The sequence below is a fragment of the Pygocentrus nattereri genome, chromosome 3, assembly GCF_015220715.1.
Source record: "Pygocentrus nattereri isolate fPygNat1 chromosome 3, fPygNat1.pri, whole genome shotgun sequence".
Classification (NCBI taxonomy): domain Eukaryota; kingdom Metazoa; phylum Chordata; class Actinopteri; order Characiformes; family Serrasalmidae; genus Pygocentrus; species Pygocentrus nattereri.
Genome location: NC_051213.1, coordinates 43939117 through 43952610, shown reverse-complemented (window position 1 = coordinate 43952610; position 13494 = coordinate 43939117). Strand labels below are relative to the sequence as shown.

Sequence of the window (13494 nt, the reverse complement as noted above, 5' to 3'; positions counted from 1 at the left end):
GCATAGTGCAGAACATCACAAATTATTTTTTGTTGTTATTTTGTTCATTTAAATGTTCATACTATGTATTTTTATTGTTATCCAATTTTCCTAAACATGTGAAATCAGACACCGCATCTGCTGCTAAAACAACTTTACTGGACATATTGAAGAGAACCGCAACTCCTTATTCAGTTACATCAGCTAACAGACGTGCACATTGGCCAGCATCACGCCAATGTTGGGATGGAATGTTTTGGAGAGAAATCCTACACACTCAGATAAAGCAAGCCCAATTATGTTCTCTTGGATTCACCACTATGTATGAGGATCTGGGGATCAAGCTCATTATTTTCAATGTTAAGTTCTTGAAATGCTATGCAGAAAATTGGCTAATTAGGAACTGGTTTTCTCTGTGGTCCCTAGGTAGACATAGATAAGCAAGCTGACCTTCCTGATTTGTAATAGGTGGGACCAATTTTGTGAGACATAAAACATCACTTTAGGCCTTCTGGAAGTCACAGATACATCACGGACTGAATACCACCAGCAGTCTAATCTGCAGCCTGTTATAAATGGAAAACAGCGGCAGCAGCTATATACTAAATCTCTCTATGGAAATAATCACTGTGAAACTTCTACAAGCTAAAATATATGCTAAAATCTCTGTCACAAGCTTTAGAATGCCTTTCAGAAGTTTCAAATGTCTGTATTTAATCTAGAATGTCCATAAAAAGTTCACGCTAATCACCATTAGCTTTAGCACTAGCAGGCTAATCAAATCTTATATGGAGCCTCATGAACGCACATGGTTGGGTGAGTTCTAATTGAACTTGGTGGTTCTAGTTGAAGAAAACCAAACTGTTTATGTGATGTTGATCAGATTTTAACAGTGATCTCAAAAGTGTTCTAGAAATGTTAATGTGGCTTTCAGAATGAAGTTTATGTGTCTCTCCTCATTCAAATAGAGTCTTGTTTGACTGAAAATGAACCTAGGGGCTTTGCTAAGATGGGACTTTGACATCCCTGCTAGAAAAGCCAGCAGAGACCAGCATGTGCTATTTATTTCAACAAGGATGGCTTACTTAGCTATTGTTGCTAACTGTGGTTAATACACCATCATATCCTACATATTCACGCATTCACAAATACACTATGTTACGAAACGTATTCGCTCGTCTGCCTTCACACACATATGAAATTGAGTGGCATCCCGTTCATAATCCATCATGTTTAATACAATGCCGGCCCAACCTTTGCAGCTATAACAGCTTCAACTCTTGTGGGAAGGTTTTCCACAAGGTTGAGGAGTGTGTTTAAGGGAATTTTTGACCATTCATCCAGAAGCACATTTGCATGGTCAGAGGTGAGCATTAAGAGTTCCTTTCACTGGAACTAAGGGGCCGAGCCCAACTCCTGAAAAACAACCCCACACCATAATCCCCCCTCCACCAAACTTTACACTTGGCACAATGCAGTCAGACAAGTGCCGTTCTCCTGGCAAAAGCCAAAACCAGAGTCATCCATCAGATTGGCAGATGGAGAAGTGTGATTGGTCACTCCAGAGAACATGTTTCCACTGCTCTAGAGTCCAGTGGCGGCACTTTGCATTGCGCTTGGTGCTGTACGCTGTTCTAGAGCTAATCTGAAGGCCACACAAAGTTTGGAGGTCTGTAGTGATTGACTGTCATTTTATGTGGCCGACTGCTTCATGGCTGAGTTGCTGTCGTTCCCACTTGCTTCCACTTTGTTATAATACCACTGACAGTTGACTGTGGAATATTTAGTGAGGAAATTTTATGACTGGACTTGTTGCCCAGGTGGTGTCCGATCACTGTACCATGCTGGAATTCACTGAGCTCCTGAGGGCAACCCATTCTTTCACTAATGTGTGTAGAAGCAGTCTGCAGGCCTAGGGGCTTGGTTTTATACACCTGTGGCCATGGAAGTGATTGGAACACCTGAATTCCATGATTTGGATGGGTGAGTGAATACTTTTGGAGATATAGTGTATGCTTGAACGTTTTAGTAAATGGACACTTTACATAACAACAGTAAAGGGGAAAGCAAAGACGATAGAGTGAATGACATTGAGGGATGGGGGATTGGATGGCGTCACTTGTTCTAGGTGTCCATTTCACCATATCACATTCTTCACCTTCACTCTCAGCACACCTGAATAAAGTCAGCTCACCCTCCTGGCTCTCCGCAGTCTCAGCTGAAATCAAGATGATCCAGTCCACCCTCCTCATTCTCATGAGTGCACTTTTCTGCAAAGGTATTAGTAGCATGTTTTCTTTATTACACTATAGCAAAACAATTTCATTCTTAGTTATTTTGGTTGACTTTATTGGGCAGTGTTTAAACAATGTGCAAATCTTTGTCAATGTACATTTAAATGGTTTCGTGAATTAAGTTAAATATGTTAAAAATAAATTGTTTGTAAAAAATTGTAAATTGAAGCAGCAGCAGCAGCAGTTGTAATAGCAGTATTAATGATGTCAGGAACTCTTTACGTATATTTTTTTAGGTCCCAGCAATGGACCTTTGGATAAAAGCTCACTTTTTTAGCATTACACCTAGAAAAAGTCCTCAGTGAGTCATAACACATTTTTCCATATCGCTGCTGTCAGAAAACCTCCAAATCTGCATTTTTGTAGTTTTTCAGTTTTTGACATAATTTGAAAATGCCTGGTGCCCTTTACATTATGTGTAAATTTCATTAGGAATGGACCAAACAAACATCCCCAAAATGACTTGAAAAGATGCCTGATTCCATTAACTTACATTAAAAGTAAAGTAGGGTTTTTCTTTTTCCTGTAAAGTTACCATTTTGGAGATGCAAGGTTTTCTTCTGACAACAAAATGTTGCTAAATGTACTGAGCTAATGTCATATATGTCAATATATGTGGCATATATTGGGTCAAAAATCTCTGTGATGCATCTTTTTTTTTCAGATATTTTTTCAATTGAAACTGCAGTGTATAAACGCTATATCAAAATACAGATTGGAAATACATGCTGTTACTGATCAATCAATTTCAATTGAGCTGCACAATAACTCTAAAGTCCAAGTTTCAAGTTTATTTGTCATTTGCACAACATGTCAGGACATTTATGCATTGAAATGCTTGTGGTGAGGCATAATCACTCTACAGAAAGTTAATAAGTAAAGTAGAATATATATTTAAAAAAAATATATATATATTAAATTTACACAAAATCTAGAGAAATCATACATAAAATATAGACACAGTACACACAAGACAGAGACAATATACATTAAAAGTGACTTGAGTGACTCTGTGCTATAGTTCTTGAAAGTGGCTTAGTGTTAAAGACTATCTAAAGTCCCATTTACATGGTCTTTAGCTTAAATCCTGAAACATATTTCATGCAAGGATGCGAACACTGATGCTTACTGAGCTACGCAGATGGGGTTTCACACGTAGTTGCACTCAAGAATGTGTCGCGATGCGTTTCGTAACACGATGCAAGCATGAGTGGCATTCTGAGTGTTACAGCAAGGGGCGCTATAACGACTGCCAAGTGGCCTAAACTGCCAGCATACTTTCTCAACTGCCATAGCAGATAAGTCTCACACAAATATGGCATAAAAATATTATATATAATAATAAATTTCGGGCCTTAGTCTAGCAACCACTGTGCTGTAAAGAACCCTTAAAATATATTCAAAAGGCCATTACTTGGATTTTATGGAGGCGACACCCTCAACACCTGGAAAATAAAAAGAAAATATTGTAAAATGGTGTGTTTATTTAGGTAGCTGACAAGCTAAGCATCTCCACAGCACCAGTCATCAAACTATTAGCCAAGGAGTGGAAGAATCAATATGTCAACTTTTTTTTAACTCTATGTTTGATTTCAGTGCTTTCCCTGACCTGCTATGAATGCATCCCTGAGACTTCAGTGAAATGTACTGAACGAAAAGTGGAATGTCCAGCTGGTCAGTGTGGCAACATGAAAACCACAGCCTATGTGGGTAAGGCCAGGCAGTGCACCTTTATGCTCAGTAGAATTGCCCTTAGTTTTCTCACCTTCTCATTTGCGGTCTTTTAACCTTTTTAACCACTTGTTCACTGTAGGCAGCACCGTACTGGTTGATATGGTAATGAAAAACTGCTCATTCATTCAGCAGTGTGTGACGGCATCAGTTAACTTTGGGGTGACCAAGACGAAAATTAGCAATCAGTGCTGTAACACTGACCTCTGCAACTCCCAGAGACAGCCAGGTACACTTAACTGATGATGACTTAGGTTTTATTGTGGAAAGTCTTATTTGGAGCAGTTCATTAACATGTGGAATAATGTCATAGATGTAATGAGCAACATCCCAAATGGCATTCAGTGTTACACCTGCAATGGGGAGGACTGTACATCAATCTTGGACTGTGTCGATGAAGAAGACCACTGCATCAAATCGACAGGTGGGAGAATCTCTGAAAACGCAAAAGTATTGGACGTTTCTGTCCAACAGATTTGTCGGATTTCACCCAAAAACTTTTCAAAAGCTTACAATTGTGCAAAATCTTGGACTTACTGCATATTCATGGACAAAATGTCTCTAATTTGCTGCTAGAATGGCCTTCTGAAGTCATGCAGTGTTCTGTAGTTGGCACCATGCTCATGTTAGGAACTCCACGACTAAGGCACAGTCCCATTTCACCCCTTGCCCCCACCACTAAGCTCCTAGCCCTCTGTTTTGCGCATTCACGTCTAGGGTTAGGGTGTCCCAATATTTGCTGAGATAGAGAGGTATGGCAAAGTGTTTGGGCTACATGGCCCTCAAAGAGAGGTTTTTCAGAGGCACCCTCCAAACAGAGTGTTATGAGAAAAGAAGAAAAACCAGCAAGATGGATACGAGAGCGACTTAAGAAACCCACAAATAAGATCATTTTCTCTATTAAAAAATTACGATAGCAGTTGTATTATCTTAGTTTAATGTCATTTCAATGAGTTATGGTTGACTGGCAGGGTCGCCTACAGAGCACCGCTAGTAGCCTGTTAATGAATTAATATTCTTTTTTATTTGAGGGTCCCATTTTGTAGAAGAAGATTTCAACTACTACCCCTTCCAACTCAGTTCCAAGGGGCAAATTTCCTATAGTAAAAAGATTTGCCCAGTTACTAATATGGGCATGCCAATGACTACAGAATCACAACAGACTTCAGAGGCCTTTTGGCCAACCTCAAATAATTAGTAAGACACTGTAAAAACAATTGAGAATGTTTACAGATGGACACACTGTAATTAATGATTCAGAAAGCTGCATAACATCACTGCATAAGAATGATGTTACAATAAAAATAATATCCCAAATGTCTCATATTTGAAAAACAGGAACCAAATCTCAAGGCAAACAACAAGAACTTACTGTTAACTGTAACTGTCGTTCACCTTTAAAAAACTTCTTGTTCCCAAAAAGCTTGAAATACTAAATACAACATGTGAAAATACTTTTACTGTCTAGTCTACAATGTTTCAAATTGTGTAGACCTAAAAAAGACTGACAGTAAAATACTTTGACCACACATATGACTGATGACATCTTGCACACCAAATGCGATTTCTTGGATGGCGAGAAAACAGCAGTATTGTTTTCACCCTCTGTTTGATTTTTGCCGACAACCTTAACCCACTGACCAATCACAATTGTCTCTGGTGTTGGCATGACAACAACTAAAATGACGGATTAGCTGTGTCCCAGCAACTCCTCCCATGTCAAAAGGATCAGAATCTCAGAAAGCAGCAAACTGGGCTCAATCTAGGCAACAAACATCAAGTTACATGTGAGAGTACTTCAACTTTCATCTTCTGAATGAAGCACTCAAGCTCTTCATGCTCCTTTCACTTTTCCAAAATAGAGAATAGCCCAGTGTCACCATTTTCTTGATCTGTAGCAACCAAAGAATCTATTATCTAAAGATAGTTAGCATGACATTTTCTAGTTAAAACATCATGATTTTTGATCATACGCCTCCCCAAACAATAGCCCACGGGCCGCTGCAACACTCTGCTATGTTTTTAGTGTATATGCTTTTTTTTTTGCATGTTTTAGTGAAAATCTTTAAATAAAACACACATATTGAGTAACCTAACATTTTTCAAAAACTCCTTCGCCTGTCGTTATAATAGGCATTACCTCAAACCCATTCATGAGCTTCTTCTGGTGCAGATATGTGATGACTTGCATGATAATAGCGCTCCCTGCAGGACGAACTTCAGACTGCAAGTGATTTCCAAAAGCACAATTATGTGCTTTACCATCAAGTTTCCATCATTTTTCTAGTGTTTTCATCATTCAAGCACTGGGACAGTTAAGCTGTACAGAAAATACCTCAAATTTTACTCTGTAAATCACACACGTCAGACACTGCGGTGAGCTTACTTTTTAAAAGGCCTTTTTTACAGTTAAAGTCAAACATTATGTTTATATGGTATTTAATATTATATATCACCTTTTACTCATCCTGTCTTCTGGCCGTAGAGGGGGATCACAAGAACTTTCTCTCCAGGTTAGAGCTAGCTGCTCTAGGGTAAAACCTAGTGACTTTAGTTCATTTTTTACTGCAGACATTCTCACTGAAGTAAGTTGAAGTTCCAAAGCATGTCAGTGTCGATTTTCAGTTCCAGTAAAGCTAGTCACACAGAACAGTTTCATCGACTGTTGTTGCTGGCTGCGAGCCTGCCTGCGAGCCTGCTGGCGAGCCTGCCTGCACGAACTGCACATTCCTAACTTTTGGTTGCACCGGCAATTTCGTCAGCTATTGTTGCTAGCTGCGAGCCTGCCTGCACGAACCGCCCCTGTGGCTCTGATGTCGAGCGGGTGGCTAAATGGGCTTGCGGTGTGTTTACTTTTGCCTTTTCTCGGACTATCATTTTTTGATCGGGCGATGGAGGAATTAACTGGTACTCCGAGCCTTTATCCTATATACTCATACTCCAGCGAGGACTTACGAAGGCTGCGTTCTTTCCGTCGGCTTGATGCTCCCACTTACAATCTTTGCTGCTCTATCAGCATCTCTAAACAACCCCGATATATACATCGTGGCTGTAAACGTCAGACTTATCCAGCACCTCAGGCACTGTGCATCAATCATCCCGCAGTTCGGATTACTGATCGTTGCTTTAGGCGACGCCCTGGAAGAGTGCATCGTGGAGTGAACCATAGGTTTCTACTGGAGGTCCCTCGTTCTACATCGTCGCATCAGTCTGCTCCTTCGATCTCGGCACATCGTCTATCTAACCTGGCGCTACTGAACTGTCGCTCGCTCACAGATAAGGCTGCATTAGTCAATGACCTTATCGACCAGCATCAGTTGGATCTATTCTTTTTAACTGAAACGTGGCAGGTACCGGGTGACTTTTCTTACCTGAATGCTGCTTCTCCCCCTAATTTTAATTATCTGGCCTCACCTAGAAAAACAGGTGGAGGTGGGGGACTGGCGGTTTTATTCAGGGACAATTTTGAATTGACTTTGGGCAACCCACAAGATGTTTCCTCTTTTGAAGTCATGGTTCTCAAGGCTCATGGGTGTATCTTCTTAATGATTTACCGCCCCCCAAAGAGTTCTCTGACTGAATTTTTGTCAGAATTTGGGGAGATCTTGGCGTTTGCCAGTTCACTATCCTCTTCCATCATTGTTCTTGGCGATATTAATATCCACCTTGACTCTAACTCTTCTGCCTCTTCAGAATTCCTGTCATTGATAAGCTGTTTTGATCTAACTCAACACGTTGACTTTCCGACTCATAAGAAGGGTCATATTCTGGACATAATCTGTTCTACGGGTGGGATTATTACTAATATAACTGGACATTGTGTTGGTGTGTCTGACCATATACTAATCAATGCCTCTTTCTCTCCACCTGTTCCTAAACCTCACTCAAAATCTGTACTTACTTATCGTAATGTTAAGGCTATTGATTGTCCTTCTCTGTTGGCCTCTCTGGAAACATTTAATTTTGCCCATCTTAGTTCAATGCAATCCACTGATGATGCTGTATCATTCTATAACTGTACTCTACGTGCTTGTCTTGACACCTTGGCACCGATGAAAACTAGATCTGTGCCTTCTACTCATAGATCGCCTTGGTTTACTCCTGCTCTCCGCAATATGAAAACAGCTGGAAGACGTCTAGAACGTCTTTTTAAGAAATCCGGGTTGCTGGTTCACTATCTAGCTTACACTGATCATCTGGCCTCATACAAAGTAGCACTAAACAATGCTCGTGCATCATACTACGCAGATGTTTTCAGTGCTGCTGGTCAGAATCCCAAGCTTCTGTTTTCAGTGGTAAATAAGCTTCTGCGACCCCCATCAACTCCAAATACTGCTTCAACTGATCTATGTAATGCCTTTCTGAAATTCTACGGTAACAAGGTGTCAACCATCTATAAAGACCTGTTGAATACCCCTGCTGACTGCCATGGGCCTATCGTTTTCTCTCCAACTCTGTCACTTTCTTTTTCAAATTTCTCTCTGACTGACTCAACTTCTATTGTCAATATTATAGCTAACTCTAAGACTTCATCCTCTCGACTGGACCCTGTTCCTACCCATCTTCTTCAACGCTGTGTCTCTATCTTTTCCGAACCAATATGCCACTTGGTTAATCTTTCACTCACTTCTGGATATGTTCCTGTGTCTTTAAAAACAGCAGCTGTCACACCTATTATTAAGAAACCTGACTCAGATCTAACAATTTTGAGCAATTACAGGCCTATTTCAAATCTCCCATTCATCTCTAATGTTCTAGAAAATGTTGTGGCTTCCCAGCTGCTTGATTTTTTGAACACTAATGATTTATTTGAAAAATTTCAATCTGGTTTTCGTTTGCATCATAGCACCGAGACCTTCTCCTTTCCGCGGATACAGGTTGCATCTCCATTCTTTTGCTTCTTGATCTCACTGCTGCTTTCGACACAGTAAATCACAATGTTCTTTTAACTAGGCTCACTGAGATTGGTATCTCTGGAACCGTACTATCCTGGTTCCACTCGTATCTGACTAACAGGCTTCAGTTTATTTCAATTGGGAACCATACATCTGACACAGTGCCCATTGAATATGGTGTCCCTCAGGGTTCCGTCCTTGGTCCCCTCCTTTTTATAATCTATATTCTCCCCCTCTGTTATATTTTTCGTAGTCACAATTTACATTTTCATTGCTATGCTGATGATACTCAGATCTATCTCAGCTTCAAACCAGCAGCACTGTTTCCCCCACCCCAGTTAAATAGATGTCTTATTGACCTGAACTCCTGGCTTAGGGCAAATTTTCTTTCTTTAAATGCACACAAAACCGAGTTTATAGTTACTAGCTCCAAGTCCACTGTTAACGCTCTCAAAAATCTTGCTCTCACTGGAAATGATATTACAATCACTCCATCTGTCACTGTCCGAAACCTAGGTGTTCTTTTTGACCCTTCTTTGTCTTTTGAACCGCACATCAAGTCTCTGTCTAGGTCGGCATTTTTCCACCTTCGCAATATTTCACGTATCCGTCCTTTACTGTCCCCGGCTGCAGCTGAGTCTCTGGTCCATGCTTTTGTTACTTCTCGCCTGGACTATTGTAACTCATTGCTCTATGGGCTCCCTGCTAAGTCACTTAGGTTGTTACAAATAGTGCAAAATTCTGCAGCACGGATTCTCACATACACTAAAAAATCTGAGCACATTACTCCTGTTCTTCAGAGACTTCCTTGGCTGCCCATTACTTTACATATTCACTATAAAATTCTACTTCTCACATTCAAGGCACTTCATGGCCTGGCTCCTGCATACTTACTCGACCTTCTAATACCCTACAAGCCCACTCGTAACCTCAGGTCTTCGGAAGCAGGCCTTCTAGTGGTCCCTAGGTTCAGGCTCAGCTCTATGGGTGGTCGTTCCTTCAGTGTTGCGGCCCCCTTGCTCTGGAACTCTCTGCCTCTCTCTCTTCGCTCTACCTCTTCTCTTTCTCACTTCAAATCTTTATTGAAATCTCATCTTTTTCTCCTTCATTTTTCTCCTGCATCTTCCTCGGGCCTTGTGTAATGTGATATGCATTTTGTAAAGCGACCTTGGGTTTTGTGTAAAGGCGCTATATAAGTTCAGCTTATTATTATTATTATAGTCATGGGCTGGAGGCTAGGAAACCAGCCCTGTGACCAGAAGGTTGCCGGTTTAATTCCCTAAACCGACAGTATGTGACTGAAGTGCCCTTGAGCAACACACCTAAGACAAGACAACTGCTCGCTAGGCGCTGTGGATAGAGCTGCCCACTGTTTCGTGCTAGTGTACTCACTGCTCCCTAGTGTGTGTTCACTAGTGTGTATATGGTGTTTCAGTACATGGATGAGTTAAATTGTGGAGGTGAAATTTTCCCGTTGTGGGACTAATAAGGGTCAATTAATCTTAATCTCAAACTGTTTCTCTGACAGACAAAATTAATACTGGGACACTTCTCAAATTTTGCACACTTAAACTTTAAACTTAACATGAACCCCAAATTCTCAAAACATTTACAGGCTGTTTAACGGTAAATTAGTCCTCTCTAATTTTCTCAAAATGGCCATTATCACTTTTTACACATTGCCTGTTACTTGTCAATCATTGACGATATCTGATTACATCACCCTATTGCTTAAGCCTAGATGCCCAAGATCTGAGTTCTGCCTTGTCTGGAGCTGCGCCTCCAAAATCAGCTCATATTCGGAAAATTTTAGAAACAAGGTGAAAACTCTCTGTTCTCCTTTTACTTTTCCAAAGTGGAAAACATTCAACTCAAAAGTCATAGTTTGTCAATATTTTGCTCATTTTTTTCCTCAGCACAAATAACACATTGAAATTCCCCCAAAACATGTGTTGCATTCAGTGTGAACAGGTTCGATGCCAAAAAAATCATGGATGAATATTTTTCATTTTTGCATCGCTTTTCATGTCACTTTCAGTGTGTAACAGCCTGTAAAGCTCTCAGTTTGACTGGTGCAGGGATTGCTAATTAGCTAATAAGTTGAATTAGGCATGTTTAACAGCAAATCAGTGAAGTCTGCAGAGCTGTCGCCCACCTGGAATGAAGTCTTACACAAGTGGCTAGCTAAGTTAGCTCGATTTAGCTAGGCATTGAGCATTCCATAAACAAATATGAAGCTAGTCTTGCTTTGTGCAATTTAGGTCAACAGTTTTTAAGGTTCAGTTTTTAAATTCTGCTTTTCCCTGCTTGCAGTCAGTGCTGACGGACAGACGACAATGATGAGAGGATGCGCCACTAGGAGTTTCTGCATGGGTGATCTGTCCACTCACCTGGCCCAGTCAAACACTGTGGTTGGCCTTACCTGTTGTGAGGGGAACTTGTGTAACAGTGTCAAGAGAAACACACAGAATTTCCTCTTTCTCGGCCTTCTGCTTGCATCCGTCATTTCCCACTGAAAACCGCACAAGTCAAGCTTTCCAACGTGACTCGTTGTAAGTTCTAAAACCCCAAAGAAATATTTTGGGGAAAAATATTTGGGAATACCTTGAAATCAAAGCCTCAAATTCAGAGGATTACAGAATCCTGGACATGCATCCTCTCAGTAATGTATACAACTTCTTGTACACAGAGTTGACAGTTTATTAGGTACATTGAAGGTAGGTAAATTGAAGATGAGAGTAGGGTGCAACCTACTCATTTGGGTTTTTCTTAATAATTAAAGTTTATTTCAAATAATATTTTTTTGAGCAAGATTTATCATTTTTATACAAGCAGACTACACATCTGTTACAAATGAACTCTCTTTCAAGCACCTGTTTATGAATAACATATAAGTGGCAGGTGTGTAAACATTACAACCATGTAGGTGGGTTAACTGTTACAGACAATGAAAACAATTAATTCAATACAGTCAGATGCTGATGAACTTTCCAACTTAAATAAAGAACAAGAACATAAGTATGATTAGTGAAAAGAGACACATTTACTTCTGACCACAAAGCAGAAGAGATAATAGCATAATCTGATATGGTAATGGGAGAATATGAACTTCTCATTGTTTACTGTAGGAGGTTTAGCTATAACACCATTCAAACCAGGGCTGGGATATAACGGAATACAAGTATTGGGAAAACAGTTACATTAAATTTTTTTTAGGAGAATTCTTTTAGAATACTTACCAACTAAATTAAAAATATATACCATCTTTAAACAAAACATCTTTAGTTGTTCATTTAGCAGTTTAACATCCACACAAAGTCTGTGAAGACATACTCTAAAGAAAAGAACAACTTCCTTACTAACATTGACATTCCTAAAGCCTGAGTAGACTGATAAACCAATGTAATGAGGCAGTGCTGAGGTTCTGAGACAGCAGTAAGATTATGGGAGCAGCAGTAGACTGAAGCAGGTCAGGAGAGTCAAACTAATGCTGAGAATTGCATTTAATTAAGTGAATTCTTTAAAAGAAATGCATTAAATAAACTCAATCGAATGTTCTGAATATGTTCATTCATTGTGTATTGTGATGGAATACATTACTGAATATGTTAAGGATGTGTATTCACTGTTCAGCCATCATTACTTTTTCAAAGCATTTTGCCCAAACCTGGTTAAAACTAACTCCGCCATGTGGAGGCCGCACTTTAGCCTGGCTAGCTCAGAAATGTCATGCTGATGACTGTGCTGTGGTTTAAATGAGTGTTGTAAGCAGTGTAACAAACCTGTGAATGCTAAACTGAAAAGGTAAACTTTTTAACTGATTCACAGGTCAATTGTATTCTCACAATATCTTTCATCTGTGTAAAATTTGAGGCCTCCACATCACAGGGATTGAGTACTGCAAACACCACTTTTCAGTTATAGAATTTTGCCTAATAATCTGGCAATGAGTATAGTTCAATGTACTGAAGAGGCAACAGCCCTATCTATGCCTATGTTTTGTGTATGGTTTTAGTTTCACTGTATTTGCTTTCTGATTTTTCATTATTCTTGCATTATACTTTCTTCAGCTATGAATAGTCTAAGCAGCATCTCTGTACATGTGTGATAAAAAACCAAGAGATGCATTTATCCATTTTAATAGTTATTAACTTAGACACACCCTACTTGGTTATATGCTACTTTTCATCGTTTTATTGGTACTTTGTATCTGAACATACATTGTATTTTCAGTATGAAATAAATCAGAGCAACTTATCCAACTTATGTCGGAAAAGGACGTCTGTGGTAAGTTGTGCCTTAACCATATTTACTGTATTCCTACAGTGAACATGCCTCTGGTTCTCAGGTTTATTGGAATGCCCCCCGAAACCGATTTGTAACAGTAAATATGTTAACCGAGATTTCGTTTTCAAGAAGGGAAAGATTTAAGTTTCCAAATTTGGGTCAGGTTTCAAGATGTTCTGCTGCTCCATTGTCCTGCAGATGCTTCACACCTTGGGCTCCACAGGCTTTTCTGGACAAAAAGAATGAAATATCAGGGTTAGCTAGCCCTGAAAACCTGAATGACCCACTTTTGACGGGGTCTGGTATTG

The 13494-nt window shown here is 39.8% G+C and overlaps 1 protein-coding gene across 1 annotated transcript; it reads left to right on the top strand.

The window, feature by feature from the left end:
* Positions 1-1913: 1913 nt before the first annotated feature.
* negaly6 (neuromast-expressed gpi-anchored lymphocyte antigen 6) lies at positions 1914-13072 on the top strand. The gene is made up of 6 exons (XM_017702060.2): positions 1914-1962; positions 2150-2257; positions 3870-3983; positions 4087-4233; positions 4318-4428; positions 11213-13072. Exons 1-6 carry the CDS (start codon positions 1950-1952, stop codon positions 11413-11415), a joined length of 696 nt encoding a protein of 231 aa, XP_017557549.2. The 5' UTR covers positions 1914-1949; the 3' UTR covers positions 11416-13072.
* The last annotated feature ends 422 nt before the right edge of the window (positions 13073-13494 follow it).

Excerpts from the sequence above, each read along its gene's own strand:
- negaly6 (XM_017702060.2), top strand. Across the intron at positions 2,258-3,869 it reads GAGTGCACTTTTCTGCAAAG|TGCTTTCCCTGACCTGCTAT; the intron begins GTATTAGTAGCA and ends GTTTGATTTCAG. Across the intron at positions 4,429-11,212 it reads CCACTGCATCAAATCGACAG|TCAGTGCTGACGGACAGACG; the intron begins GTGGGAGAATCT and ends CCCTGCTTGCAG.